This window comes from Anser cygnoides, chromosome 2 (genome assembly GCF_040182565.1).
Source record: "Anser cygnoides isolate HZ-2024a breed goose chromosome 2, Taihu_goose_T2T_genome, whole genome shotgun sequence".
In the NCBI taxonomy this organism is placed as follows: Eukaryota; Metazoa; Chordata; class Aves; order Anseriformes; family Anatidae; genus Anser; species Anser cygnoides.
In genome coordinates, this window is record NC_089874.1 from 69,386,468 (window position 1) to 69,414,342 (window position 27,875).

The 27,875-nt window shown below is 40.0% G+C and overlaps 3 protein-coding genes across 10 annotated transcripts in view; all 3 read left to right on the forward strand.

Moving 5' to 3' along the window:
• LOC136786317 (TPR and ankyrin repeat-containing protein 1-like) overlaps positions 1-3,012 on the forward strand; it is a 22,979-nt gene extending 19,967 nt beyond the window's left edge. For 6 of the 8 annotated variants that reach the window (XM_066992388.1, XM_066992394.1, XM_066992390.1 and 3 more), the window contains one exon: positions 1,460-2,443. In XM_066992388.1, the coding sequence (XP_066848489.1) occupies positions 1,460-1,521 (62 nt within the window). In that variant the 3' untranslated portion in view covers positions 1,522-2,443. Of the gene's footprint in view, positions 1-1,459; positions 2,444-2,470 lie in introns of those variants that run through there. The other 2 variants (XM_066992391.1, XM_066992393.1) reach the window with 2 other exon arrangements.
• On the forward strand, positions 2,472-9,041 carry TRANK1 (tetratricopeptide repeat and ankyrin repeat containing 1). The gene is given in 10 exon segments (XM_066992387.1): positions 2,472-2,606; positions 5,665-6,746; positions 6,748-6,961; positions 6,964-7,019; positions 7,021-7,561; positions 7,564-7,779; positions 7,782-7,870; positions 7,872-8,003; positions 8,006-8,145; positions 8,147-9,041. Coding segments are annotated over 9 exon segments (2,088 nt in total). The 5' UTR covers positions 2,472-2,606; positions 5,665-6,122; the 3' UTR covers positions 8,223-9,041.
• A 136-nt stretch (positions 9,042-9,177) lies between these two features.
• LOC106041836 (TPR and ankyrin repeat-containing protein 1) lies at positions 9,178-18,782 on the forward strand. Its single transcript, XM_066991252.1, is given in 16 exon segments — positions 9,178-9,252; positions 10,838-10,941; positions 12,417-12,606; positions 12,608-12,759; positions 12,761-13,089; positions 13,092-13,251; positions 13,253-13,987; positions 13,989-14,222; positions 14,224-14,291; positions 14,294-14,358; positions 14,361-14,577; positions 14,580-14,661; positions 14,663-15,375; positions 15,378-15,434; positions 16,659-16,760; positions 17,900-18,782. Coding segments are annotated over 16 exon segments (3,396 nt in total). The 3' UTR covers positions 18,013-18,782.
• Positions 18,783-27,875: the final 9,093 nt, after the last annotated feature.

A 27,875-nucleotide genomic window follows, 5' to 3' on the forward strand; every position in this document is an offset into this window, starting at 1 on the left:
GAATGGTTGGACATGGTGCTTAGGGACATGGCTTAGTGGGTGGTATTGGCGGTAGGGGGATGGGACGGTAAGATGGTTGGACCTCCAAGATGATCTTGGAGGTCTTTTGCAACCTTGATGATTTTGTGACTCTGATAGAAACTTCATCTTTTTGTTGCTTTTTCAGTTTTGACCTTTTGACCTTCACCTTAGTTTTTGGCAAATGAAACACTTGGTGAAAGTATTTGTAGTATATTAAAATGCTTTTAACAAAGAAAAATGCTGACCAGAAAGAAGCCCTGAAATGATGAACATGTATGTGGAAAAAATGCTGACCTGTTTTGAAAACAAAATAGCATTTTAGTGAAAGCTCTTTGTTCACAAAGTTTTAGCCCTCTTTGATCAGTGTGGGTGATATGCAGCTAAAACTCCTCTATTACTTAGAAAATTTTCATCTCTTCTCATGGTAAGGGAAAAGAGTAGCAGAACTATCAGACTAAAGCTAAGAGAGCCTCCAATAAAACAGAGGAGCTGTAATTTAGTTTGGACAAACTTCAAAGTATTTTAAAAATATATTGATATTTCTAGGCAGTTTTTGAAAGATCTGTTGTCTTAGAGAAAGATAAAAATGTTAATTTTTCCAGTGATAACATGAAATTTCATCAACTGGGGTACTAAACTGGTTTCCAGTCTTTTATTTTATAAAAGCCTGTCAGTTCTGAAAAGGACTCACTTGTCTATGTGACTTTCCATATTGGAAACTAATGTATGATTGCCTAAACTAATGTATGATTGCCAAAAATAGCAGGCATTTTCTTTTCCATGCCAATCAATTAGAATGAGAAAACATTCAAATTGTATGATAAGACCCCTGTGTCAAAGTATCAAGACTGACTAGCCCTTATATGACTTATTGCCTGCTTTAACAAATAGAGTACGGCTGACCTGCCTGAACTGCAATATGGTCAGAGAGATGCTGGTTGGGACGGGAGATGAGGAACTCCTACCCAAAGGATGAAGGGTCCCTGCAGAAAGAAGGTGCTTTCTTAGCAGTATGGCACTATAGCTTGGTTGCTACTTACAGCTCTAAAAGAGACTGTAGTTGTGCCACAGACATTTCCAACAGAGGATCCAGTTTTAGGAGGCTGTTTGGAGAAGCACTTGTGGGCATCCATGTGAGAACTGACTTGCCAGTTAGACAGGATGTTCCTGCAGGAATTTGAGGTTCAGAAACAGGAGGCAGGTCCTGCAGCTGACCTTTCTAAGTCCTGGTTTAGACTTCAGTTTAAAACAAGGTCTGTAAGTCCCAAGCATGATGTTTGCTCATCTTCAGTATAATCTTTCTGAGATGGCTTGGTGCCTGATCTTTTTTCCCTGGCACTAGCCAACCAGAGCTTTAAAGTAGTACCTGTATTAGCAGGACTACTGTGTTAGCCCAAAGCATAACCTTTTCAAACTAGAACTTCCTCCTATTGTGCAGATGTCAGATGGAGCAAAAGACTGCACAGGCAGGTCAAACTTGGCAAAAAGCAAAGCTTTTAGACCATATCTCTGGTTTCCAGTAAGCTTATATGCAAAATACAAGTGAAAGCACTGGATTTCATTGCACTTGCACTTTCTGGATCCTGGTAAGCAGATTCCCACAGTTCTTGTTTCTTTACTGTAGAGACCTCATGCCCTTTTCCTGGAGAAGGTCCTAGCATAGTGGTTCTCAGGAAGTTTGCGTTGCTGCTGCTGTGATGGTAGCTGCTTTAGTTGGTGTTCTGGGTAGCTCTGCATGTCCTTTGTCAGTTTATTTTCTGCAGTGCACAACTCCCAAGAGTTTTGTAGGCTTAAAGCAAAGCAAGAGGTTGGAGAATAAAGTGCTGCTTTACACCAGGGGCTAATCCTGGTTGCTAGAAAGATGACCAGCCCTGTTTATTTTTTTGCTCTAGGGTGTAAAGCTACTGTTTTGTTTGATCTTTGTACTTATATTCCTCAGAGATTTTAGGAAAGTCAAACCAAGTCTTAGTTTTCATTTAAGAGGATGGTTATTAAGACGTGTGTCTTAAAATCTGCCATCGTCCATTATCTAAGTATCTCAGTATCTCAAACTTATAGCTGTCATTCTGCTGTGTGTTTGTGTGGTGTTGTGTTTTTGTTGTTCGTTTTTTTTGAGTACTAAATGAGCAAATTATTTTATAGCCTTATTTCTTAAATGCCAGCAAGGATTCAGACAAACTCAGGGCATCTGATTAAAATTGTATGCTGGAAAACCACTGTTCTTAGTCACTTTAAAAAATCTTACCACTGTGAGGCAGCAATGTCTTGCCTGCATGCAGGTCAACTTAGGAACTACTGCAATTTTCAGCCTGAGGTACTAATGTAAAGAGTATTTGAGTGTATCAAATAAGCTTTGGGATATGAAGCATAATAATTTAATGTATTACAGTCCTCCACTAAAAACATGACACCAAGGAACCGTGTTCTCAATTTCTGTAATCTTTTGCAGAGGAAGATTGACTCTTTCCTGGGTGCTCTTGAACAGTTTGTCAAGTTCTGCAGTTGTGGAAATGGGATACGTAACACAAATGTATTGAAGAAACCTGAGGTTCAGGGATTTCTGAAACTGCTTTCTTCTGTGAAAGGTACAGTGAGTTCCCATTTCTCCCCTTCCTTTCATTGTTGTGAAAAATGTATTTGATGCTAACATACAGGTTTTGTTCTTACTCTTCCTTCACTTCCCTGTTTATGCAACTGATATTACTGGAACAATATGCTCTTACTTGTTTTTACTGTTTCGCATTTAAAACCCACCAGAAAATGCGCGGAAGAGTGTGATGAATCTAAGTGTTCAAACTTACTTGTCTGTTAGCATCAAGACAAAAGGATGTGAGTGTAAGATTTTGCTGTTGTGTGCTTTGAATTTAATGAGCTCATCTGAAACTTGTTTACATGGAGATGGATTTTGTCTGTTTTTGACCAAGTTATGTTGTCCTGACTGTCTTGCGGAAATCCCTGAAGGGGCAGTTTGCAACATCTCCCAAGCCTGTGCTAACAGCTTTATGAAACAGTTGTTGAAGAAGCAAATGTGGCATGAAGTTTTGCTGTTGCTAACAGGGAAAGCCAGTGGGGAAAAGACATCAGGTGGAGGACTCTTCAAAACCTGCAGTCTTTCAGATGTTGACATTGGCAGCGTTATCCAGCAGTGTGATGGATTGGATGAGCAAATACACCTCATAAGATGCTTGATCAAAAGTGGAGGTGAAAAGCTGCAATACTGATGTCTTAAAAGATATGATATCTTGTTATGCATGTTTGAAGCAACATAGTTTCGGAACTACAAAGTAGTTTTGTGGCTCTGTATAAGTGTTAAGCTGTTTTTCAAGTGAAATTTGGCTGTCAGAGTTGGATTTGGAAGTAAAAAGGCCACAGGTTATTGTTGGTCACTTTTCTTGTAGTTTTCTTGGGTTTTAATGTCCCTGTCTTCAGCCACAGTATTATTGTGGTAGAAACTGTGAGCCACAGTCTGGGTTCAGTCCATTGTCATGTCACAAGTAATTGGCTACTTCAGTGATTTAGGGGGCATGACCAGGTAACTTTCTCTTTGTAGTCAGCGTGGCCATCATTTTTCTTGTTTTGCATGAGGCATATTCCTAGGATTACTCTGCCCTCTTTCACTTCAACTTCATGCTAGCTATAAATTACAGGCATACATTCCTGCTACGGCCTTGTGAGTGGCTGAAGTTGCAAAGAGGCTCTTTGTTTCACTCAGTCACTGGCTTTCTTGAAGATATGTTCTGGCCTGTCTGTCTTCCTATTGCAATGGAAGGACTGGTTGCTCAGATTATTGGAAGATCAGAGGTTTGAAGACTTTCTTAGACAAAAACTCTTTAACAGACGCATAAAAGGCTGACATTAAAAAAAGCCTGCTCAGCAATCAATATGTATCTTCTGATTAGCATTTTCTATAGTTTGCAGATCTGTTGTATCAGATTTAACCCCTGATATTTTCATGTCCTTCATACCAGCTCTGCCAGATGGGATTGGAGCCAACTCTGAAATACCATTGCAAATATGCCTGGAAAATAATTATTTTGAACTGGTGTATTTGCTGTTGATTAAGGGTGCAGATCCTGTGAATATCTCCATTGCACAAGGAGATACTCCTTTGCATGCTGCAGTTTACATCTATTTTGATTAAAAAAAAAAAGTAAGGCTTTTGTGTGCCTGGGTCTAGGGGACACAAATGTCTCAAGCAGATTTGCATCATTCTTTTTTTCACAACAGCTGTTGAAAACATCCCATTTCTTCCCTGTCTAGTCCACTGTCACTTTCACTGCTTTCTTTGATGTGATAGTAGAGGCAGCAGACCAGGCTGTTTGGCCATGTCTCAGCCCCCAAACTTTGCAGACCAGAGGATATGCACCAGTCTTTATTAATCTGATGTGTTCTGCATTTTGTTTGCTGGGGCTGGGGTTACGAGGAGTTAATGGCAGCTCAGGTGACCAGTGAGATTCAGGCAGCTGTAATGTCTCCGTCACTTACTGTTTTTTTGTGACTGTATTCTTGTTTACTTGAGCTGATTTAGAAAAGACAGTTCTTTGAAACCCTGTAAAACTTGTTCTAGGTGGGAATGATGTAAATATGAAGGATCTAGGATATAAAGGCAGGGTGATGGCAGTAGACCTTGAAGGAAAGCTGACAGTGATATCTGAAATCCATTCCCCTGTTTTTTTCAGTTGTAATTCAAGCAAAGTTTTGTTCAGAGGATCGAGTGGCAGAAATGTAGGGCTTACATGTAAATGTAAGAAATTCAGATCGACTGTCAAATTAAGCCCCAAAGTTAGGTTTGATTCTTCTTTAAGTTAAGAAAAATGTATTTTAAAATAATTTAAAACACTGTATTTATTCACTTTTAAACACATTTCATTTTAATAGCTTTAGAGAGTTTAAAAACATAAGTACTGCCAACTATAAATTTTAAATCAGAAGAGTTAGAAGTCTAAACATGGTATCTTTTAATTTTTTTTACTGTGCAAAGTTGTCGAGGTGAAATTCCTCTAATGATTTTGAGTCACTAATTTTATTACGAAAGAAATTTTTCACATATATTATCAGGATTAAATCACTTATTATCTGGATGATAACCAGAAAGCTGTAGAATTCTTTATTTTTTTTCAGGGAGGTATTGGACTAATTTTATCCTGTAGGAAATTGCTCTAGGATCCTCAGGTATCAGGAAATAGCTGGGATTTGCCACAGGTTAGTTTAGTAACTCTAAGCTATCTGCTTCAGATTCCTTCAGGGTAGCATATTAAAATGAACCAGATGACCCCAGAGCAGTACCTAGAGCTTCTGCTTGTCTACATGACCACAGTCACCAGCTTTTGGTAACAGATGCTGGAAGACAAATGGATCTGTCTGCACCTGGATATTAGAAAAAGGAATGAAATTGATGCTACAGGAGCAGCTGCAACACTTGAGATTTTTAGAGCTTTGCTGCCACTGTATTGTTTCTCCTGAATATTGAAAAAGCTGTTTTGAGATATTTCAACCAGGCATGTTTTACAAACATGTAATGTAGAACTTGTATTCTGAAAGCAAATTGATTTTTGTTTAGTAGCTGTAGGAAAAAAAGGATTAAAAATTGTTGGCCTACAAAGCAGCGTTGTAAAGCAATTGATTTATTTTCTTTGTTTTCAGATTGCATTGGTTTAAACATCCTGAACTATCTGCTTGATCTCTTCGCTTTGAGACCTTCTGACTTGCCATATCTTAATCCAAACATACAAGATAAGAGTAGGGATACAGTGATGCACGTTATTTTTCAGAGAGGATTTTTAAAGCAGACAGAATAATTGATTCATTGGCAAAATTTAATATTAACTTTAATATAAAAAACAAACTGGGCAGAGATGTGAGGCACAGAATTAAAAAAATGACCCACTGCTACTTGCTTGGAAAAGTGCTGTATCAGAGGAGTAGTAGCACTGGCAGGATATAGCAGGACAGTCAGTTAAAATACATAAGTCTGCTCCATTCTCTGACATATCACAGAGCGCAGGACATTCTTCATCTGGGTCATTATTAAAAGCACCATCTGGAAACACAACGATGTAAAAACCTCATGTTCTGTAATTGATCAGTTGGTGAAGCAGGAAATGGAAAAAATAAAGAACCCCTTAACTCTGCAGGAAAGTCTAGTGCAGGAAGTCAGAGCTTTAATTCAGCAATTAAAATTAGGTGACACCTTGAGAAACGATAATTCTCTGTTACAAAAGCCATTTTCAGCCCAGACTAATATGGAAGAGGGAAAAAGGGAATCATCACAACCGTGTGGAAATGTGGTTAATCCTGAAGGAAGAGGGGATGACTGGAAGAAAAATAAGGAAGCACAAGAATTTAGTATGGACCTCTCTAATGGAGAGAAGGAAGAACCAGAGAAAGAGGAAGGGGAGATTCTGTATATAGAGGCACATGTGCAGAAGTTTGATAACATGACCTGGGAAATAGAGTGCACTCCTGAAACGTTGAAGACGTTGAGCTGCAAAGCTGTACCTCCTTATCTGAAAACTAAAACTATAATGACAATTAAGCATCTTGGCAATGGGGAATGGACTAGGGTCCTTCAGAAGCCACTGAAACATTTGAAAGCTGATATCCAGCTCTATGAAGCCAAACTGGGCAAAGGTGCAAGAATGCTATGGGAACTTGCAATTGACTTTTCTCCTCATTGCAGTGAGAGTGCAGAAAAGATTATGGAGACAGAACAGACAAAAAAGTCTTCTAGAACAATCAGGAAGAGTTTACACCGAAATTATCAGGATTCGGGCCATTGTTCTCGACCACTGCAAGCTGAAGCATGTCTCAGATAACATATGTATATCCTGCAATCGGGGTTTATCCTGCATCTTAAGGAAGAAGCTCAAGGGCATCAATAAAGGACATCAGAACTACAACAGGACAGTAAAAAAGCATGTTCCGCATTCTTACATTGAAGATCTAAAGCAGAAAAATCAAAAGAACATACTTGCGCTGAGTATTTCCCTCCAGCTAGTGGAGGGAATGGAATGTGCAGAAATGGCATACAATATAACGAAATTCCACAGCTTCAGTACTAACATGGTGCTTAACATTATAAATGATGTACATTTTGCTGTTGAATACCCATTCTGAGTAGGGGAATTGGAGCATGCAGTAATTAACCTCAATCCAAAGCTCATAGAATCAATCACTTTAATTGGGCGAAGTGGGACAGGGAAGACAACTTGCTGCTTGTATAGGCTTTGGAAGAAATTCTGTTTGTACTGGGAAAGATCTACCATGGCAAATAGTCCTCTGCTGGCAAGGCAAACTTGGTGGCAGAAGCAGTGCAGTGAAGCTGAAAAAGCGAGGTTAGAGAAGGAAGAGCATGAAGAAAAAAAAGACAGTGATTCCAGTGAGGAGCAGGTGAGTGATAAGCAAGACAGCGAGGATGAAAAGGTTCCTGCGGACACAACTGGTGGAGAAACAAATCCATGTGATGACCATGAAGACCATGTGTATAGTGCAGAAACACTGAACAGCCTGGAGCACCTGCACCAGATCTTTGTGATGAAAAATGCTTGTGCCAGGAAGTTCAGAAGAATTTCATTGAACTTAGCAAGTCATCTAAGATAACCAGTCATTTCAGGCCTCTGGAACCAAGTGTTCATAGGCTACAGGACATTAAAGATGAAAATTTCCCACTGTTTGTCACCTCCAAGCAGTTGTTACTGGATGCATCCATGCCTGACCTGTTTTTTCCAAGGAATGAAGATGGAAGCCTTAAAAGAACCATTGTTGGAGTCCTTAGAAAGAGCTGGTGGTGCCAAATTGGCAAGATAAGGATGAAGAAGGTAATGATGAAGCAGAGCATGGTGATGAGGAAGGGAGCTGCAGATGCATACTCTAGGGAAAGTGACCCTTGTACTCTTGTGACTTATGATGTATTTGCAAATGAAATATGGCCAAAAATGGTGAAAGGTAAAAGCTTGTACAATCCTGCACTGGTTTGGAAAGAAAAAAAAAATCATTTCTGAAGGGCTCTTTTGAGGCACTGAACTTCACAGAAGGCAGGAGTGAAATCTATCGCCTCTTCTGTCTTTATCACCAAATAAGGTCTCAGAGAGGCTACTTCGGTGAAGACTTGCTATATAATTTATCTCAGACTGTCAAAGCTCAGTGAGCTGCAGTGGTCCATCCATGAGCTTAGTAGAACAACTATGTTTAGAAGCAAGTAGCATATGCATGTGTGTGATGAGGGAAGCATGCTCTATAGCCATCCACAGCCTAATTCCAGAAAACTCACTCTGGTCTAGCTCAGGAGTTGTTAGGAAACTTGGAAAGGTCTCAGTCTATGGCAGAGACCATCTTCCCTAGTATGACCTTGGATGAAGAAGGCTTTCCTTCCTGGAGGTGTTGTGGCTTTTATCTATTCCCTTTTCCCCCTTTGTAGTTCTCCAGGTAGCTCAGACCCTGCCCTTCCAGGGGTTGAGGTTGATCCCCACCAGTTCTGGAGCTTAGAATCATAGAATATCCTGAGCTGGAAGGGACCAACAAGGATTGAGTTCAACTCCTGGCTCCCCACAGGAACACCCAAAAATCAAAACATGTCTGAGAGAGTTGTCAGTCAGGGAGATACAGTCCTCAAGGCTTCTCACAAAGAGCTGTCAAGTACAGCAGCCCAAATGTTGCTGGAGCATCACTGACCCACCCTGGCCAGGTAGTAGGCAGTATCCTTACTGAGCATGCCTACAGAGACTTGTACTCCCTCACAACTGACTTGCTGGGTAACTTCACATTTAGCGTGAACATCTCGTGCAGATGCCCTCTGCCTCTAGCCCTCAAAACAGTCTCAGATGTGGTTTTCAGCAACTGAAAACCACAGTTCTATAAAAGAAAACTAAGGCAAATTGCTGGTGACTTTTCATAGAGGCTAGTAGACACAATGAGGTGAAGCACACTGTTTTTAGAGGCCTTTCAAAACTAAACCTGACTTATTTATTTCCAGTGCTGGTTGGGAGGTATAAGAGGTACTCACAGTTACCATATTACTGGTGTGAGCACAAACCATACAGAATTTGGAATATTAGGAGATGTCAGTGCTTAGCTTCTGTCCATAGCAGGGGGTTACTGTTTTCTATCTATTCTGACATAAAATGGTTTCCCCCCACTGTCCTAGACTTAGATGACAGCATGTTTGCTAAGACTTCATCTGCAGAAGAATGGATTGCACAGGGAGACTACTATGCTAAACATCAGTTCTGGGAGGTAGGAGCATGTGCTAGTGTATGCTGAAATAAGGATTCTTGCCTATTTTGAAACCTTATTTTCTTTAATTCTATAACATTTTCTGTAAAAGTTTACTGGCTTTGTAGCAGGCTTTTTTTATTTTTTATTTTTTGTTTTGTGGTTTGTAGTTCTGTAGGTGTCTACAGACAACCTGGAAACAACTTGGAAGAAGTGGGGAGAGCAAGGCTTTTGTCTGTAATCCAAAATTCACAACCCACAAATTTGCAGTCCTGTGAGGGAGAAAATGTTTTAATAAGCACAAATCAAAGATGACTGGGGAAAAACAGTTATTAGCAACAATATGAATTGACTGGAACTTGTGGATTTAAACCATATGCTTGGCACTACCATTACACATTACCATAGGCATTTATTTGAAATATATTGACTTGGGTGACAATCTCAGAGCCTTCTGTGTTTTTTGGTCAGTAATTAGGGATGGATACAAAACACTTACTAAGGAACAGCATGTAAGACCAAGGGAGTTTGCTACATTAAGAAATATGGACAATGTGTAGCAAAATTATGTTTAATTCCCTTATTACTTAAAAAACATTGATATTTTACACTCCTTTATTTGCTGACTTGGTAGTTTATGCAGTTCAAATTTGGCATGACAGCTAATGGAGTGGAAGCAAATAAAATTTTTGGATGCTATTTTTGATGATAGCAAAAGGAAAGCTTCCTTTGCTTGTAAACAACACTTTTTTTCTGTGGAAAATAATATTTATAAGAAGGCAAAGATTAAAGTAATGAGTTGCCACTATACAGACAGTCTTTCTCTCTCCTTGGGGGGATAGGAGGGAAAGCTGTTTCCTATGTGGACAGAAAATGATTTAGATAATAAGCACACAGTTGAAAAAAAAAATCTGAAATGTAATAGCTATATTAACTGCTGTTCTGTTTTCTTCATAATCTGATCTTTGTGTATCATTGCTACATAAAAAGAAATAATCTGGGGAATTTTGCTGCTGTAAGAGTGGCTTTCAATATGGGATTTCTAAACAGAAGTAAATATGAAATTAATGGATACAATAAAGAAATACAGCATGGCAAAATGAGCAAGATGATAATTAAGCAGTGGTTGCTTGGAACCTGGCTAACTTTCAATGATTCTCTTTAACTTATTACAGAAGGGGCATGGTAAGCTAAAAACATGAATAAATTTTCCACGTTCTCCGATTTAACTTTGCATGCTTTGATTTTCCTAGTTATGTGGCAGGTGCCTGGTGACTTACCAGTTAGTGGTTTGGATCATTATCCAAAATGCATGTGTGCTATTTGTGCCATCAGCCTACCAGGTATTTTGTTTTTACTGCTTCCATGTAAATTTCATAAAATGTTTTAATTAAAATTCTAATTATGATATAGCCACATGTGGACTGACTTCAAAGCTTTTCCTTTTGTCCTAAGAATATTCTGCAACCTTTTTCCTTTTCCTTCTTCTAGGCACTCTGCCAGTCTTTGTTTTCTGTTACAGTGACTGTAAAATTAAGTGTTGCGTTTATGTGATAAGCCATGAGTTGGATGCACATGTGTGAATGCTGTGTATGATCTCACCTAGGTGGCAGCCAAATGTTACCAAAAGGGAGAAGCATCTGAGAAGTCAAAGCTGGCCCTGGCACATGACGCTGTTCTCAAAGTGCACTTGAAGAAAAGCAGCCCCAGGTAAGTATAAATGCATGTGAGTGGGTGTCATTCTGAGGTGCCACCTCATGGGTGCGTGGGGGGAAGATACCCAGGGAAGATGTCCTGTGGTTACATCAGCTCTCTGGTTAAGTCAGAGAAGCAACATGATTTGCTTTACCTCAGGAGGCTTTTTCCTTGGATATAGATAGGAGAGCATATGCCATCAGCGGTGCTCAACTCCAGTTAATCCCACTGCTTATTTGCTTTACCTCCTCAGTTTAAGTGTGAAGAAGAACATATGATGTCAATGTTGGTTAGATTCAGTGACAGATCTTGTGATTTTTCACACTGTTCTTGATAAACTGATTTTATTAGTATCTTTTTGACAGAACTTTGCATCTGGCAGCATCGTTGTGACCTCATCAGAACACTCTTACGCAAACAGTTCATTTATTGGCCGCACCTTTCATTACAAATAAGTTGATGACATTTTTGAATAAATACACCAGTTAGACTTTCAGTAAGGCCTACAATAAATACACACATTCACTGAGATCCTTTGTGATGTATATTTAATAATTCCTATACTAAGGCAACTGTTTTTTAAAGGACTAAAGCTGGTTTAATATGTAGAGATAGTTTGGTCCAAAACTTCAAGCATTAAACACACCTTACCAACTAATGATTTTTTTTTAAATTGTCCTCCCCAAATCATTCATGCAAATTCATCAGTAAAGGTACTAAAATCTGCACTCCCACCACTATCATCAGAAAATAGTAATGAAAGGCTAATAACAATTTACTCACCCATCAGGAAAAAATTACTCATTCTCAGCATGCAGGAGAGAATACTTTTGCAAGACTGGCTTAGGGTATATCTTAATAATTTGACTTCAGACAGAAATAATTAATAGCTGAGTGCTTTAAAGTGTATGTTTTGAAAGATGCAGCTAGGTACTCTGCACAGACACTTAGTAGGTAGCAAAGTGTATGTAGAGACATACAACAGAATTGAAACAGTAAACTGACTGGTTTATGTAAGTTTTACAGGGTATTACCTATATTGGCCTGTGGAGAATTTATTGATATTCTGTTCATGCAAAGAACAACTCTACATTGGAGATTATTTTAACAAATGGAAGACTATGACTATCACTGGCAAAAATATGGTTAAAATAATTGGAAGTAGTGTTATGACAGCATGGATAAAGACTCACTAATGCTGTAAACCTTGCAATCTTGGTCATACCAGAGGTTTTAATGATCTTGTTTTGGGCAACCTTATGTTGTAACTAAATTCTTTTTGTAGGTCTTTTAGGGTGATGTGATTGTTTTTTGCTTGACAGGCATGGTGCTTGAAATAGTTTTCTATTTTAAAAGAAGGGTTTCTTGGGACAGCTATTTGTTTCATGTTTTGGGCACTTAAAAAAAATTATTTTGTGTCTAGGTTAATCATCCATGGTAGTAAATTGATGTATGTTGTTTTTAAGATCTCTTCATATCTGAAATACAAGAGGATAAATGGTTTCCAAATTCTCACGTACAGCAAACCAGCTGTATTTGGAAGCAGCTGCAAAGTACCTAAGTACGAACAGAACTGAGGAAATGATGTGGGTCCTCTCAAAACTTGACATAAAGGATCAGCTTGAGTTTCTGAAATCTCATGGATGCTTGCACCAAACAGCAGACTTACTTAAAAAAAGAAGGTTGGCAGGAAGAAGCTGCAAAGCTAATGAAACAACACGGGTTTGCTCTGGAAGCAGCCAACCTCACAACTATAAAAGAGTTCCGTGTATCTTGCTTGCTTGCTGCAGCCCGTGCTGGTATGACTCACTGTTCAGAATTGGACATGGCAGACAGAAGTCATGCTAAGAGAAGCCCTTGAGCTTTGTGAAGAAACTAAGCAGAAGTCTGGCATTGCTGAAACTGTATTTTTACAGGGAGCTCTGAAGGGAGACTTTCCAAAGCTGAGCAGCGCATACTGTCGGTTTCTATCTCTGAATCATTCTGCTGGTGCAGTTGAAGTTCTTTTTGTGTTATCTCGCTGCAGTGCTCCAAGCCAGGACATCCTCTTTAAGGTGACATGTGGCTTAATAGCTCTTCTAGGTCTGGTTAAAAGTTTGAAGAAAGCAGCCACCAGTGCAGAGAAAGATATGGTGAAATCATGCTTTGCCTATTTTGGGATTTCCTAACAGGTGACAGTTGTTGCCAGGTGTCTTAAAATGAAGGTGAACCCATCCTCAAGTTTTTGTCAGACAAATCAAATCTAAAAGAGAGGAAGACAAAAGGTAATTTCTTAGTAAGCACAGAGGATGTAAAATCAGCTTTGAAACAGCACTTGCTAAGCAGGTTGTTCTATCACCCGTGAGTTAAGGAAGAAGCATTACCCTGGTGTTTGTATCAAGTTCATTGTTGGCTTGAACTGTGAAGATAAAACCTGTGAGGATTTACATAAGCCCTTGTTGCGTCATGAAGCAAGGACAGTATTTGAATGTAAAATGCATCTGGCAGCAATAAATGGACTGCTCTTGGAAGCCACATGCACTTTCCCTGAAGAGCTGCTAAGTCAGTGCAAAAGCTTTGTCTTTTTGACTCCTGACAAATATGCATCATATAAAGCCCTCCTAGAAATGTTTTTTCCTAATCATTTTCATTTGAGAATACTGTCAGAGAACCCGAAGGCATGCAAAGAAATACTGGTGTTCAGTAACATTGTTTCCGAACCCTGTAGAGCAGTGTTGAATGAGTACATTGCATTTAAATTTCAAAATGAAGATGCTAGGGCAAGAAGAGAATCAAGTGACTTGCGGTTAAGTGTCATGAAGGCTTTTCTCTTGTCTTCAGGATATCCTGAAGAATTTGAGAAACTTATTTTTGAGGAAGAGGATGATTATAACAGAGAGCTAAACCTTGCTTTATCAAAGGCAAAAGACTCCCCAAAGTGTAAACGTCACAGAGGAGAAATCAAAGGAATAGATGGCAGACATGGAATGTTGCTACCTGACAAAAATACAGAAAATACAGGAACACACTTGTGCTTCATTAGACTTCTTGAAAATTCATTTGAGCAACACAAAACAACTGTAAAAGACTGGTTTTTTCTGTTTTATGAATGTCCTGGTCAAGAAATGGACAAGATTCCGGATTCCAAGCATAGAAAATACAGTGATGGTGTTGGAGTTCCACTACATTCTCTGTTGTGCTGTCCTGATGCATCTCAACAAGAACTTTACTCTGTGCTTTCCAAAGCGTTGCATTGCTCTTATTCATTACTGGGATTTTTTGTTCAGAAGCAAGGACCATAACAAAGAATTTAGAGACATTTTCCATTATACAAGAGTATAGACCAAAGGACATATATGCAGCTGAACAGAATTTCAGATTTCATCTGTTATCTAGCAAAAACTTTGTGGAGTTCATGGGAGGTTCCATGTCCTTCTGGATGCTTTTGAGGATAAACTGACTGCATAACTTCAGGGGAAGCTGAGCAAACTATAGTGCTGTGCTTAGTGATGGTACTGAATGCTGACCAGGTGCAGAATTTTACATGTAAATATCTTTTATACCAACACTTCCCTGGAATAAAGGCAATGCTGAAATCAATGAGAAAAGACTTGCCCTCTAAAGTACCTTAAAGATTGCTAAAAGTAGTGGAACAAGTGGCTGATGCTACACGTAAGAAATTGCTGTAGGCCTGCAAGAGCTTCTGACAGAGTGAGATGCAGAGTACTTAGTTGACTGTCAATGGAAGTGGGACTCTGTACACTCAGGGGCATCCACCCGCACGGGGTGTCCTGTATGAAACTGTAAACCTTGACAGGTTTATAACCTTTTTGGATAAGACAGAATACGCTGATGAGATAGAAAAGGAACTTGAAAGCAATCAGTGCTTAGAGGACCAAAAGGATCCCCTGGAAGTAATTGCACTCAGCAAGCAACAGAAGCAAGAGCAGAAAGCATCTGCTCAACACCAGCTGTGCTGCATTTTCCATTTCATATCTATGTACATGAAGTGGAAAAGAAAGGCCTGCTCCAAAGCTGAGCCTGTTGCCATGGGAAGAGAGAATTTTCTATCGGCAGTCTTCAAAAAAGCAGATATTGACCAAACTCAGTGTGACCTCTGTGGAGTCAGATTTATCCAGAGCTGTGAGAACTACTTCAGCCGGACAGAAAGCATGGAAGCAGACACTCCTGAAACTGTGACACCAACAGAAATCAGAAGGGAAGAAAAGTTGCAGGTGGAGAGAAACGCACTTATGGTGGCCAGTGAAGCTTATATAGAGCACAGAAACACGGATGAACACAAAAATAATAATGCTGCCTACAAAAACTATGCTGACGTTTTCAGAAGATAATTAGATCCAAAAATACAAGATGGAATGGAAATAGTAGAGGCCATTACAGTAAAGACTTGCACCCAAGAACATTCAGTGTATAAAGAAGGCTCCAAATTACACCAGAGTAAAATAAAAAAAATACTAAGATTTCAGATGCAGTAGAAGAAATCTATGAGAGAAAAGCCTGGGCTGAAGGTAGGACTTACCAGTTTTCGTTTAAACAACTTAATATGCCACTTGTGGCCAGCCTTCTAGACAAAGCTCCATTCAAAAATCTTCATGTGGTAGAAAGAAATAAGGAAGTGCTATGTCAAATAGCTGAGGAGAAGAGGTACTGAGACAGTAAGAAAATATTTAAAAGGCGAAACTAGTGTTATGAAGTCCAGTAAGTTATGGCACTTAGGAAATACATATTTTGATATTTCATTTCTTTCTCATTATTTTGATATGATTTCTTTCTCACGTGCTGAAAGCATTATTCTATGATAATTTTTGCAAGTGAAATTGAATCACTGAATAAGTAGCCTAGGAGCAAAATTGTTTAGGGTGCTTGCTGTGGGAAAGTGACATCTTAAATCAAAATATTGTTACTGGCTTTAGTTGTAGAAATCCACCTACCCTGTCAAGTTGTCACATTGCCTGCGATGGCTGACAGTAATGAAAAACTGGAGCATTAAATATATTTATCAGTTCCAATCAGTGCAATACATTACATTTGTAACTGACTTAGGTTGTGGTCTTCACGTTAATGTGCAAGCTTTCTTTTTACTCCTAATGGACAGGGTTTTTCATATGAATAAAGTTTTCTTATTACTAAGTTAGGTTTCTGCTCAGTGAACCATGACAGTTCACTGGTATAATGGATGATATAATGGATGTAGTAGGTTGAATTAGGTAATAGTTGATTTCATTATGACAATTCTTTAAATGTTGCCTTGTTTTTCCACTCAGCGGAAGTATATTTATAGAAATGATTTGCCATTGAGACTAGTTTTCCCTCACTTTATAAAGAGCACTTTTCATGTCCTTAATGGTGCTGTTGAAAAAGGATTGCAACATCTTGGGTCCTTGTAGTTCTTTGACATGTGGAATTTCAGAGGGATAATGAAAGCCAGGAATTCTAATTCCCCAAAACAGATAAATCAAAATGTGTCCAAGATTTTCAGGTATAATTTAAAAGGGACAGCATGACAGGAGAAGCTTATCTCTCCATCCTTATAGTGCTAGTAATGTTGATTATTTTGGGGAGCAATACATACAGCATCTTCATGCATGGTAGTGAATTTTTTCTGTACATGACATCACTGGAGACTGGGACTTCTAGCTTTGCATCAGCATCATGCATGTCTCTGTCACCATGTTTGGCTGTCAATCTCTCAGCTAGTGTTCTTACAGAATGCTAACTTTGCTTCATTTCAGCTGAAGAAATAATAACCAAACATGCCAACAAATTGTTTGCTGTAATTGATGAGGCTCATAAATGGCTGAAGAAAATGGACTTGCATAGGATAAAGGAAGAAGGTATGTTTTCAAATTACAGACTTCCGTGCCCCCTAGAGGTCACTGTTTGGTAATGGTCTCTTAGCATCACTAATCTCCAGGTCAGCAGTGTTGTGGATGTTCACTTACCCTCTAGGCAATAAGAAACTCTACAGTTGAACTCTGCAAAGACATGAGTTATCTGGTCTTCCCTCAGCAGCTCTTTATAAAAGAGTAGGAGACGTATACCTGGCTGCAGGGTGGCCAAAATGGAGCAAGCCCCCTGTCCTGGTACACAGTGGATCTGATTGTGCACAAAGTATGTGCATGTGTGTGGATACAGATGTACATGTAACTATGGTTCAGGTGCAGTCTTCAGGATAGAAACTTGGCCAGGGAACAGAAGAGAAGCTATCTTCATCTTCCCTAGTAAGTTAGTTCTGTTCCCCAACTGTGCTGCAAGAGTGCACTTATTGGCAGTTAACATTGTGGTCCCAAGTTCTTGAAAATCAGCTTCCTAATAAAACTAACTTGCTTTAGAAGATTTATGTGGAGAAGAAGAAAAAAACTGCCTGCTGTTGGATTCCTTTTGTTTTCATAGTCTTCACTTTTGGTGTAAAATAAAGCAACATACTTGGATGCAATCAATTACATTCTTTGAGGACAAGTTTAAAACTTCATTTTGGCCTCCAGTATATTTAAGGTTTAGCACATATTTAAGTGGTATAGAATTGCAGAAATTGCATAAAAAGTGTTAACACCTTCCTATTCCAAGAAAGACGTAGTTAAGACTGTATGGGAGTGCTCTCAGTCTTACAAGAAACTGTATGCTCTTCCCCTCTTCTGAAGTCAGTAAGCAAATATTTTGTCTGCTGAAACTGAACCTTGAGAGAGGAAGACATTCTTAAAAAAAAAAAAAAAGCCATGACAATAGAAACAGATGTTCAATGTAACAAGGGCAATGTAATGCAGCAAGGGGCTTAGCAGTCACTCCTTTCTAGCAGTGTTCCTAAGTACGTTAATTAATGATACACCTAATGCTGCTTAAACATGATTATACACATATGAAGATATTATGCTGAGATATAAAATTGTAGTGATTGTAGCTTGTTATGCTGTTAAGAGAAAAAGATGTCAGATTTTTCCATTTCACATTAATTTCTTGTTTTTTTTTTATACAGACTTTGTACATGATAGAGACTTGGAAGATGAAGTAGAAGATGAAAGAATGGCTTTTGAAGAACTTGCCTGGAAAAAAAACTCAAGAACAAAAGGAAGATATGGGAAGTTGTAATTAGGAATAATATGCAGGTAGCTCTTCTATCCTCTAGTAGTCTAATTTTAGAATAAAATTCTACGATTATTAAGAAGAATAAAGGGTTGGGGTCAGAAATGGGAAAAGGGTGAAGAGTAACTTATGCTATTGTTTTTCATCACTTGTATTGTGTCAGAATAATTACCAGTCTTGTGGTGGTGTAATTGATAAAACCTATGACAGGACAAACTTCCTTTCAAACAACGTGGTATCTTGAAAGTAATCAAAAGCCAAAGAAACAAGCAAGTAGGAAGAGTAATTGTGTTTATGCCTTATCGCAGGGATATTTTTCTACCCAGTCTTCACTTTCTTTTTCCCTGTTAATTTACATTGTCATCTACATTGTCAGCTGGAATGCTCAGAAAAATAAGAACACAGTTTCTCTGATCTTAAGAGGTTTTAATTGGTGTTTTTAGATGACCATTGTAAACGTACTTTCTCCTGGGTCAGAAATTTTTTGAGTCATCAGGGGAGGTACTTGGAGTATCTCTTTTTATATTTTTATAGACAAGAATAGTAATTTCTAAACACAAATGTTTTTGTACAGTGTACATACTTATAATTAGATAGGTATGAAAATTATGGACTTCCTTCTTTTTGATAAAGTTCTTTGATACCTGTACAGATTGAAATATAGATAATCTTTCTTTAAAGAGTATTATACATTGTGTTTTATAAATTTTAATTGATGAAAGCCTTTTTGTAATGTATAATAACACTTCATAAAATTTGTAAGATGTTTAAACTAACATGATTTCTGTCTTATTTTGAATGTTTTTATGAAAACCACAGGTGACTGACTACATGAGTAGGGTTACAAGTTGAGCCTGAGTACCAGTTCATACTGACACTATTTTACTTCTGGGACTTCAGTATCTCCAGCATACTCCAGTCTCCTTTAGCAACATATTTAGTTAGTGTATTATTTAGTTGTTGAAATATTTTGCCTTGAAAAGGGAACTGCTTTGTATACATAAACTGTTTTAATAATTACCTTTTGCCAAAAGCTTACTAACTTGTTAGTATGCTCAATATTTTGGAAGTGGGACACTTCCTATGGATAACAATGAAATCCTGCTGCAGAACAGAGCAACGTGGGTAGCAGTAATGATTATATATTGCATTGTAATTGCTGTTGTTGCCGGAAGACTCTTTACTAAGTGCTGCTTATTAAAGAAGCCTTGTTGCTTAAGCAAGCACGTAGAAAACAGTTTAAAAATACACATTAATAAAATGCAGTGCTAGTCACTTGCACTGCATAGAAATCAAGGATTAGGAAAGTTAGAGCATTAATGTACCTTAATTCATTATATTTCTATAATGATAGGTATTTTGCATTTGAAATTACTCCTAGAAACTTTTGAGTAGCTCCTTGACTTGAGTATTTACTCATTTACAATAGTAAGTGTTTCCTAAAAATTTTAAGGACAACTACAATTTAAAACTCCCTGTTGTCCACAGTTTAAAGATCTAGTGATCATACTTTTTCTTTTCGGGGAAAAAAAGAAAGTTTTATAAGTATTATTGTAAAACACCAAGTAAGAAGTAAGAACAAATTATATTGTCAATTTCATCTAGGTTACATCTACACTAATGTATGCAGCATGGGCAACAAAGAGGAGCAGCTGGAAGCCATTGTGCAGCAGGTTAGCTATGACTTGGTTGCCATCACTGAAATGTAGTGGGACCACTCCCATGACTGGAGTGCTGCAATGACTGGCTATAGGCTCTTCAGAAGGGACAGGCAGCACAGAAGGGGTGGTGGTGTGGCTCTCTATATTGAAGAGTGTTTTGATGTTGTGGAACTCGAGACTGAGTCTGGGAATGATAAGGTTGAGTCCCTATGGGTTAGGATCGGCAGGAAGGCCAACAAGGCAAGCATCCTGGTGGGGGTCTGTTACAGACTGCCAAACCAGGATGAGGACACGGATGAGGAATTATACAGGCTGTTGGCAAAAGTTGTGAAATCGTCGGCTCTTGTCCTCATGGGGGACTTCAGCTTCCCAGACATATCCTGGACATGCAATACAGCTCAGAGGAAGCAGTCTAGGAGGTTTCTGGAGAGCGTGGAAGATAGTTTCCTGACGCAGCTGGTTAGTGAGCCTACCAGGGGAGGTGCCCCGCTAGACTTTCTGCTCACAAACAGAGGACTGGTGGGAGATGTGGTGGTTGGGAGCTGTCTTGGGGAGAGTGACCACAAAATGGTAGAGTTCTCTATTCTTGGCGAAGTCAGGAGGGGGACCAGTAAAACTGTTGTCTTAGACTTCCAGAGGGCAGACTTTGAGCTGTTCAGGACCCTGGTTGGCAGAGTCCCTTGGGAAGCAGTTCTGAAGGACAGAGGAGCCCAGGAAGGCTGGGCATTCCTCAAGAAGGAAATCTTAATGGCTCAGGAGCGGTCTGTCCCCACGTGCCCAAAGACAAGCTGGTGTGGAAGAAGACCAGCCTGGCTGAACAGAGAATTGTGACTAGAGCTTAGGAAAACAAAAAAAAAAGAGGGTTTATGATCTTTGGAAAAGAGGGCAGGCCACTCAGAAGGATTATAAGGATGTTGTAAGGATGTGTAGGGACAAAATTAGAAAGGCCAAAGCTCATCTGGAGCTCAATCTGGCTACTGCTGTTAAAGATAAAGTGTTTTTATAAGTACATTAACACGAAAAGGAGGACTAAGGAGAATCTCCACCTTTTATTGGATGTGGGGGGGAACTTAGTGGTGAGAGATGAGGAAAAGGCTGAGGTGCTTAATGCCGCCTTTGCCTCAGTCTTTAGTGGCAAGACCGGTTGTTGTCTAGATACCCAGTACCCTGAGCTGGTGGAAGGGGATGGGGAGCAGGATGTGGCCCTCACTATCCACGAGGAAATGGTTGGCGACCTGCTACAGCACTTAGATGTACGCAAGTTGATGGGGCCGGTCGGGATCCACCCGAGGGTGCTGCGAGAACTGGTGGAAGAACTGGCCAAGCCACTTTCCGTCATTTATCGGCAGTCCTGGCTATCAGGGGAGGTCCCAGTTGACTGGTGGCTAGCAAATGTGACGCCCATCTACAAGAGGGGCCGGAGGGTAGACCCAGGGAACTATAGACCTGTTACTTTGACCTCAGTGCCAGGGAAGCTCATGGAGCAGATTATCTTGAGTGTCATCACGCAGCACTTGCAGGGCAACCAGGTGATCAGGCCCAGTCAGCATGGGTTTATGAAAGGCAGGTCCTACTTGACAAACCTGATCTCCTTCTATGACAAAGTGACGCGGTTGGTGGATGAGGAAAAGGCTGTGGATGTGATCTACCTTGACTTCAGTAAGGCTTTTGACACCGTTTCCCACAGCATTCTCCTCAAGAAAGTGGCTGCTCTTGGCTTGGACTGGCGTATGCTTCGTTGGGTTAGAAACTGGCTGGATAGCCGGGCCCAAAGAGTCGTGGTGAATGGAGTTAAATCCAGTTGGAGGCCGGTCACTAGTGGAGTCCCCCAGGGCTCAGTACTAGGGCCAGTCCTCTTTAATATCTTTATCGATGATCTGGATGAGGGGATCGAGTGCACCCTCAGTAAGTTTGCAGATGACACCAAGTTAGGTGCGTGTGTCGATCTGCTTGAGGGAAGGAAGGCTCTGTGGGGGAGGATCTGGATAGGCTGGACCAATGGGCTGAGGCCAACTGTGTGAAGTTCAACAAGGCCAAGTGCCGGGTCCTGCACCTGGGGCACAACAACCCCAAGCAGTGCTACAGGCTGGGAGATGAGTGGTTGGAAAGCTGCCTGGCAGAGAAGGACCTGGGAGTATTGGTTGATAGTCAGCTGAATATAACCCATCAGCGTACTCAGGTGGCCAAGAAGGCCAACAGCATCCTGGCTTGTATAAGAAACAGTGTGGCCAGCAGGGCTAGGGAAGTGATTGTTCCCCTGTACTTGGCTCTGGTGAGGCTGCACCTCGAGTACTGTGTTCAGTTTTGGGCCCCTCGCTACAAGAGGGACATGGAGGTACTCAAGTGAGTCCAGAGAAGGGCAGCGAAGCTGGTGAGGGGTCTGGAGAACAAGTCTTATGAGGAGCAGCTGAGGGAACTGGGATTGTTCAGTCTGGAGAAGAGGAGGCTCAGGGGCGACCTCATCACACTCTACAGGTACCTTAAAGGAGGCTGTAGCGAGGTAGGGGTTGGTCTGTTCTCCCACATGCCTGGTGACAGAACGAGGGGGAATGGGCTGAAGTTGTGCCAGGGGAGGTTTAGGTTGGATATTAGGAAGAACTTTACTGAAAGGGTTGTGGTTGTTAGGCATTGGAATGGGCTGCCCAGGGAAGTGGTTGAGTCACCATCCCTGGTGGTCTTTAAAATATGTTTAGACATAGAGCTTAGTGATATGGTTTAGTGGAGGACTTGTTAGTGTTAGGTCAGAGGTTGGACTAGGTAATCTTGGAGGTCTCTTCCAACCTAGATGATTCTGTGATTCCGTGATTCTGCTTGCATTCTCCATTCATAGAGTATTTGATTAATTCACATTTCCATTGTGCACAGAGCTGTCATCCTTGGCATGGTTTGACAGAAACCACTTCTAGCCAAAATTAATGGCAATTTAAATTTCCAGCTAACAGTTTTAGAGCTATATTAGGCAAGAAGATTTGAGCAATATTCAGGCAGAGATGAGAAATCCAGTTAGATTTCCAGTCTATTATCAGTGCTGTTAGCCACCTCTCTGGTGATATTATGCCTAAACACAAACTTTTCTGTTCTATGGCAGTCTGTTCAGGTAGTAACAATCTGTGTGCTTTAATTCTTTTTGAGCATTATTTAGCAAAAAGGACATTGCCCAGATACACCATTGGTTTTTTGTTTATTTAAAAATCCTTCTCACTCCTAGTAGAAACTACAGTGTTCTGGCAACAGCTAATGCCTGACTCAAAGGGACTTTAGAGCTGTGACAGGTGCCGTGGTACATGCAAGATCCATGTTGCACTGAAACCCTTGGAACTGAGTAGTGGATGCTGGCTGTCAAGCTGATCCACCTACCTCTGCCTGTCTAAACCTTGTTGAGCTGAAACGAACTTAGAGAAGGCTTCAGAAGCATGGAAACTGACTTAAAATCTATCTCCCTGGTGATACAAAAATGACATCTAAATGAGAAAGAGGGAAGGACCATTTACAGTAGTGGGAAGATGGTGGCAGGATCTAAAATATGATTCTCTGAATTCCAAGCTCCTCAAGAAGAAATAAAATCTCTTGTTTGAACCTCATATTAATACAGCAGGATGTGTGGTAAGTGATGGCCACTTTGCCCCTTTTTCCTGTATTCCTCTTAAAAGCATTGTTGTGTAGTATTGCACAGTTTTATTCCAAAACACTTCCCTAATAATTAGTTGTTATGAACTTCGACTCAGCAAGACATTTAAACAATTGCTATGTTTTAAGTATTTGCTTTTATTCCCAAAGGGAAATCTTTTGCTTTTATGCTCTCTGAGAATGTGGGAAGGAGAAAATTGTCTTATCACAGCGTAAATAAAATTAAAGGTTTTCCTGCTAGCAGTCCCTATGAAGTTATTTGCTTAAAACTGATTATGAATGTCCCCCTCCTTACAGAGAAGGGGACCACAGCCATTGCTGCTGAGCTTCTGCCTTGGTTCTTGGAGCATTCAGTTTTCATGGGAAACCTTCACGCCCACACTTACCGAAGTGTATCCAAGTCTTGCTGTGTATTACATTATGGCAACTCTATCATTCAGGCTTTCAGTTAACACGTAATGCAGAAATATATTGGCAAAGCACAAGGCAACACCCATACCCTTCACTTGTTTATCTTGGTGTAGTTGATGTCATCAGTTCTGCGTGTCTTCCCTAACGCCCATGAAGAAAAAATACAGATATTTGGAAATTTACTTCTGGAAGAAGTAGGTTGTAACTTAAAATTCAGCAGGTATCACTGAGTACTGGTGGTCTGCATGTAAAAAAGGAGGAGGAAAAAAAAAAGCGTATCTTTTATAAAAGGGAGGTTAGCGTGGGGTGGGAATTCCTCCTGGCTTGCCCAGGTAGTGGGAGAGTTTGCACGTTTCGTCTTGTGGTTTTTGTAACTATGTTTTTAGACTGAGATTTGTGAGCGCACAAATATTCAAAGTCCATGTGAAACACTTCAAGACAGATGCTTTAAGTCAAACACCAGTCAAAGAGTTGAATTTTCAGATTAATAGGCATTACAAACAAGTACTCTGTGAAAATGAGACCATTTGTTTCAGTTTCTGGCCTATGACCTTCTGATACTGGTTTTAGCCTGTCCTCTGAATGTGCTATGTGTATGTGCATAGGGGGTGTCCATACATGTCATCTTCGCTATGTTGATCCTGTCTTGTTGCAAGAAGATCATTTGTAGTATCTTTGAAGTCTGTTAGGATTGTTCTGTGCTGCTGTATCTGTGGAAACTATTTTTGGAATAAAGTTGGTAGAAGACCAAGTCTAAATGACCTATGGACCATCTTAGTATTAGTCTGCACAGTTTCATGGTTTAAATAAAGGTACAATTGTTATTTAAATTGTTACAATTTTAAAAAGGTACAATTGTTATTGTGATTTAAATAACGTAAATATTTCAGACACTTCTCATTAGATCTTGTAGAAGTAAATCCTTGTAATTCCCTTTTGTGAAGGGATGATTTCAGCTTCTCTGTGAAGCGACGTCATTCTAGTTCAGTGCTGTGTTCCTCTGTGAATTAGTCATTGTAGCCTTTGCTTGTCCTGTGCTAGAAATGCTTTACGAAATCACACGATGAAGGTTTTTATGTTTGTTTTTTTAAAAATGTTTAAAAGTTGGCTGCTTCCCTAGAAATAGACAGGTTAGAGCATAACATTTTAAGGAGACCTGCTACTGACTTGCCTTGTCAGCTTAAATAATGCTGAGCTTTGAAATATTCCAGTATTATTAGTGATGTCTGTCTCACTGAGTATCTGTATAGTTTGGGGCACTTTACGTGCACTATACAGACTTTTTCTCAGGAATTTTACATTTCCAGTAGTCTTGGGCAGGATCCCCAAAAAGAAATGAGCCCTTGAATGTGGAGTTGTCTAAAAGAATATTGGCCAATTGCTAATCTCACCCATTTTCTTCTAAAGTCCCCTCCCTTCCCCCAGTCAATCTGCTCCTTCACAGGATTGAGCCTGAAGTGACATTACCTTCAGGGCAAGGTGTGCTGTTTCACAGGCCATAGCCATGGTGACTCCCACTCTAGGGTCCAGTAAGTGTGGGTATTAACACTGTGTGTGCAACTCCATCAGGTTTTAGAACTGTGAGGTTTTGGGGTAACTGGTGCTATGCAATTTTTTTTAAGTGATGCTGTAAGTTAGCTGTGCTGTTATATTTATTTGAACCATGATTATCAGGCAGGTATAAAACACTTAAGTCTTTGTTTTAATGAATCATGTGGAACTGTTTTCCATGGTTTATATATAAAATCATGTTCAAGTTTCCTTAAAAATTCACTTTGAGCAGTTAACAAGGAGCTCTTGGTTGGATGCCTGCATAAAGAGCAGAAGAATCAAGCTGAAGTGATTAAGTAATGAGAAAACAACAACAACAACAAACACCTGTAAGCTTCCCAGTGCTCTGCTCGTCTCTGTAAATAATATGCTAGGACAACTCTCACTGTTTCTTGACCCATCACTGTGAATGTGTTTGTTCAATCTGATGCTGTTCAGACAAGATTAAACACCAGTTAATAGAAAGGAATTCCCCAATATGTCACAGTTTCTCACCAATCTTTATTTTGGCTGGAGGAGTGAGTCACTCATGTTTTAAAAAAAGGAATAAACTTTTAGTACAATGAACTGTATCTGTGAGGTGGGGTATTCATAGCTTTGCAGCAGTCTCATTGCAGTGGGGAAGAAAAGACTTTGTTGTGTGGAGTATTTTTGTATGGGGGATTCAAACTGGCTCACTGTTTTCTTACAGTGCTGTGAATATGGGTGAAGAGGAAGGAGAAGCTTGCTTCTTTCCACCCTGTTGCTCGAAGGCCATATGTCCTTGCTCTTCACCTCATCTTGCCCATCTGTATTTCCAGTTCAGAAATTATCAATTTTTGCTAGGTATCTTCTTGAAAACCCTGTGGTTTGTGAGTAATCAAGATAGTGACGCTGAATCTTCAGTAAGTAGTGTTTTGGGGGACCTGGGTTGGCCAAGCCCCTACAGCCAGGAGCTATAACTCTTGAGCAGCTGTCAGACTTGACTGAAGTTTGTCCAAGGCTGGGGTCACCAGTTGGCTGGCCGTGATTCCCCAACTGGCAAGTATTTTCTTCTGGGTGAAAGGAGACATAAATATGAACTGTAATCACCTGGTAATATAGTCTGTGTCTGACACTTATCTTCCAGCAGTCTCCATTTTATACTTGTTCTGCTAAAATTGCTAAAAATTAAGCAGAAAGTATGGAATAAAATCTATGTAGATCAATAGACAGACCATTATACATGTATGGGAAGGATGATTCCTGTGCACAATCAAACTCAAAAAAGTCCCAAATCGTATCTGAGATCTACTTTCTTTCAAAGAAGCAGGAAATCTCAAGCAATTCCTTCCAGGAGCCAAATATTAAAGAGAAATACCATTTTGTAATGAGATTGAGGATTAAGCCTCACTATTTGGAAGTAGTGAGGTATATGACTGAACTGGACTGTTTGTGACAGGGAAAAGAGAAAGCAAAATAGTCGTTATTGTCAGATATGCTCTGTTCCTTTCCATTCCCAAGAGGTAAGGTGGGGATGATCGGCAGTGAATGCCATGTGGGATGTTAAAACAGCTTTTAAGTCAGCACCTAATTGAATGTCTCTAGAAGTCTCTTCTTACACAGGGTGTTCACTAAGAAGCGATGTCATACTCCAAAACAAAGCACTTGGGCAGTGGGTGTGCGTGGAGGAGAGAGTAGGATCATGCTGTAAGAAGCGCTCACATTTTTAGCCAGACAGCACTTCTGCAGCAGATAAAATTTCTCTCTCCAACAGATGGAGGAGAGGTGAGTGGGAGGGAAGTTTGAAAGTGCACTGTGTCATTTCTGTTTGCCCACTGCTTTGGCTGCAAGGGAGGATGCAGGAAATACCAGTCAATAAAAGGGTGGATTTAAAAGTGCAGCAGCACCAAGGAGGTAGATGCAACTCTGTAATTATGAAGTGGCTTTCACTTGGGATTGTCAAAATGTTTTATGAACAGTAGGCAGCGGAGCTTTATGATATCCCACTGGGCATGTATCAATCATTCTTATTTAGAGATGGATAAATCCGGGAATAGTGAGAACGTGATGAGCTTTAGGTGCACAAGAATATTGATTTGTAGGGGTGGACCTCATGTCACCAGATCCTTCTGCTTCCAGTACAGGACCTCACTCCCTGTATGTGTTGTTCAGAGTCAGACAAGCTGCCTGGCATTAACATGGGCAATTCTGTACATGCCTGACCCAGCCTTCGCCTGGAATACACTGTCACTTACTTTCCTTGATCAGGCTTAATTTACCTGTCACTTTTGTTAGAACTGATGACTTGAAAGCCTTCTTAAAAAATGACTTATCTTCTCTGAGAATGGCAGGGAAAGGATTGCTAAGTGAGAGCATCTGCAAAATGCTGCTTGCAGAGCAGCACCACCTGCAAAATCTTAATTTCTCACTCTTGAAATTTGGGAGGTTGGGGGGGGGGGGAACATCTCAGGTAATTTGTTGTAATATAAACTAATCAGCTTTCCAAAAGGTTGGGCACTGAGGAGGTAGCTGGGCAGTGGAACAGGCTCCCCAGGGAAGCAGTCATGCACTGAGCCTGTCTGAGATCAAGAAGTGTTTGGACAATGCTTTCAGACATAGGGTTTGATTTTGGGGTGGTCCTGTGTAGAGCCAAGAATT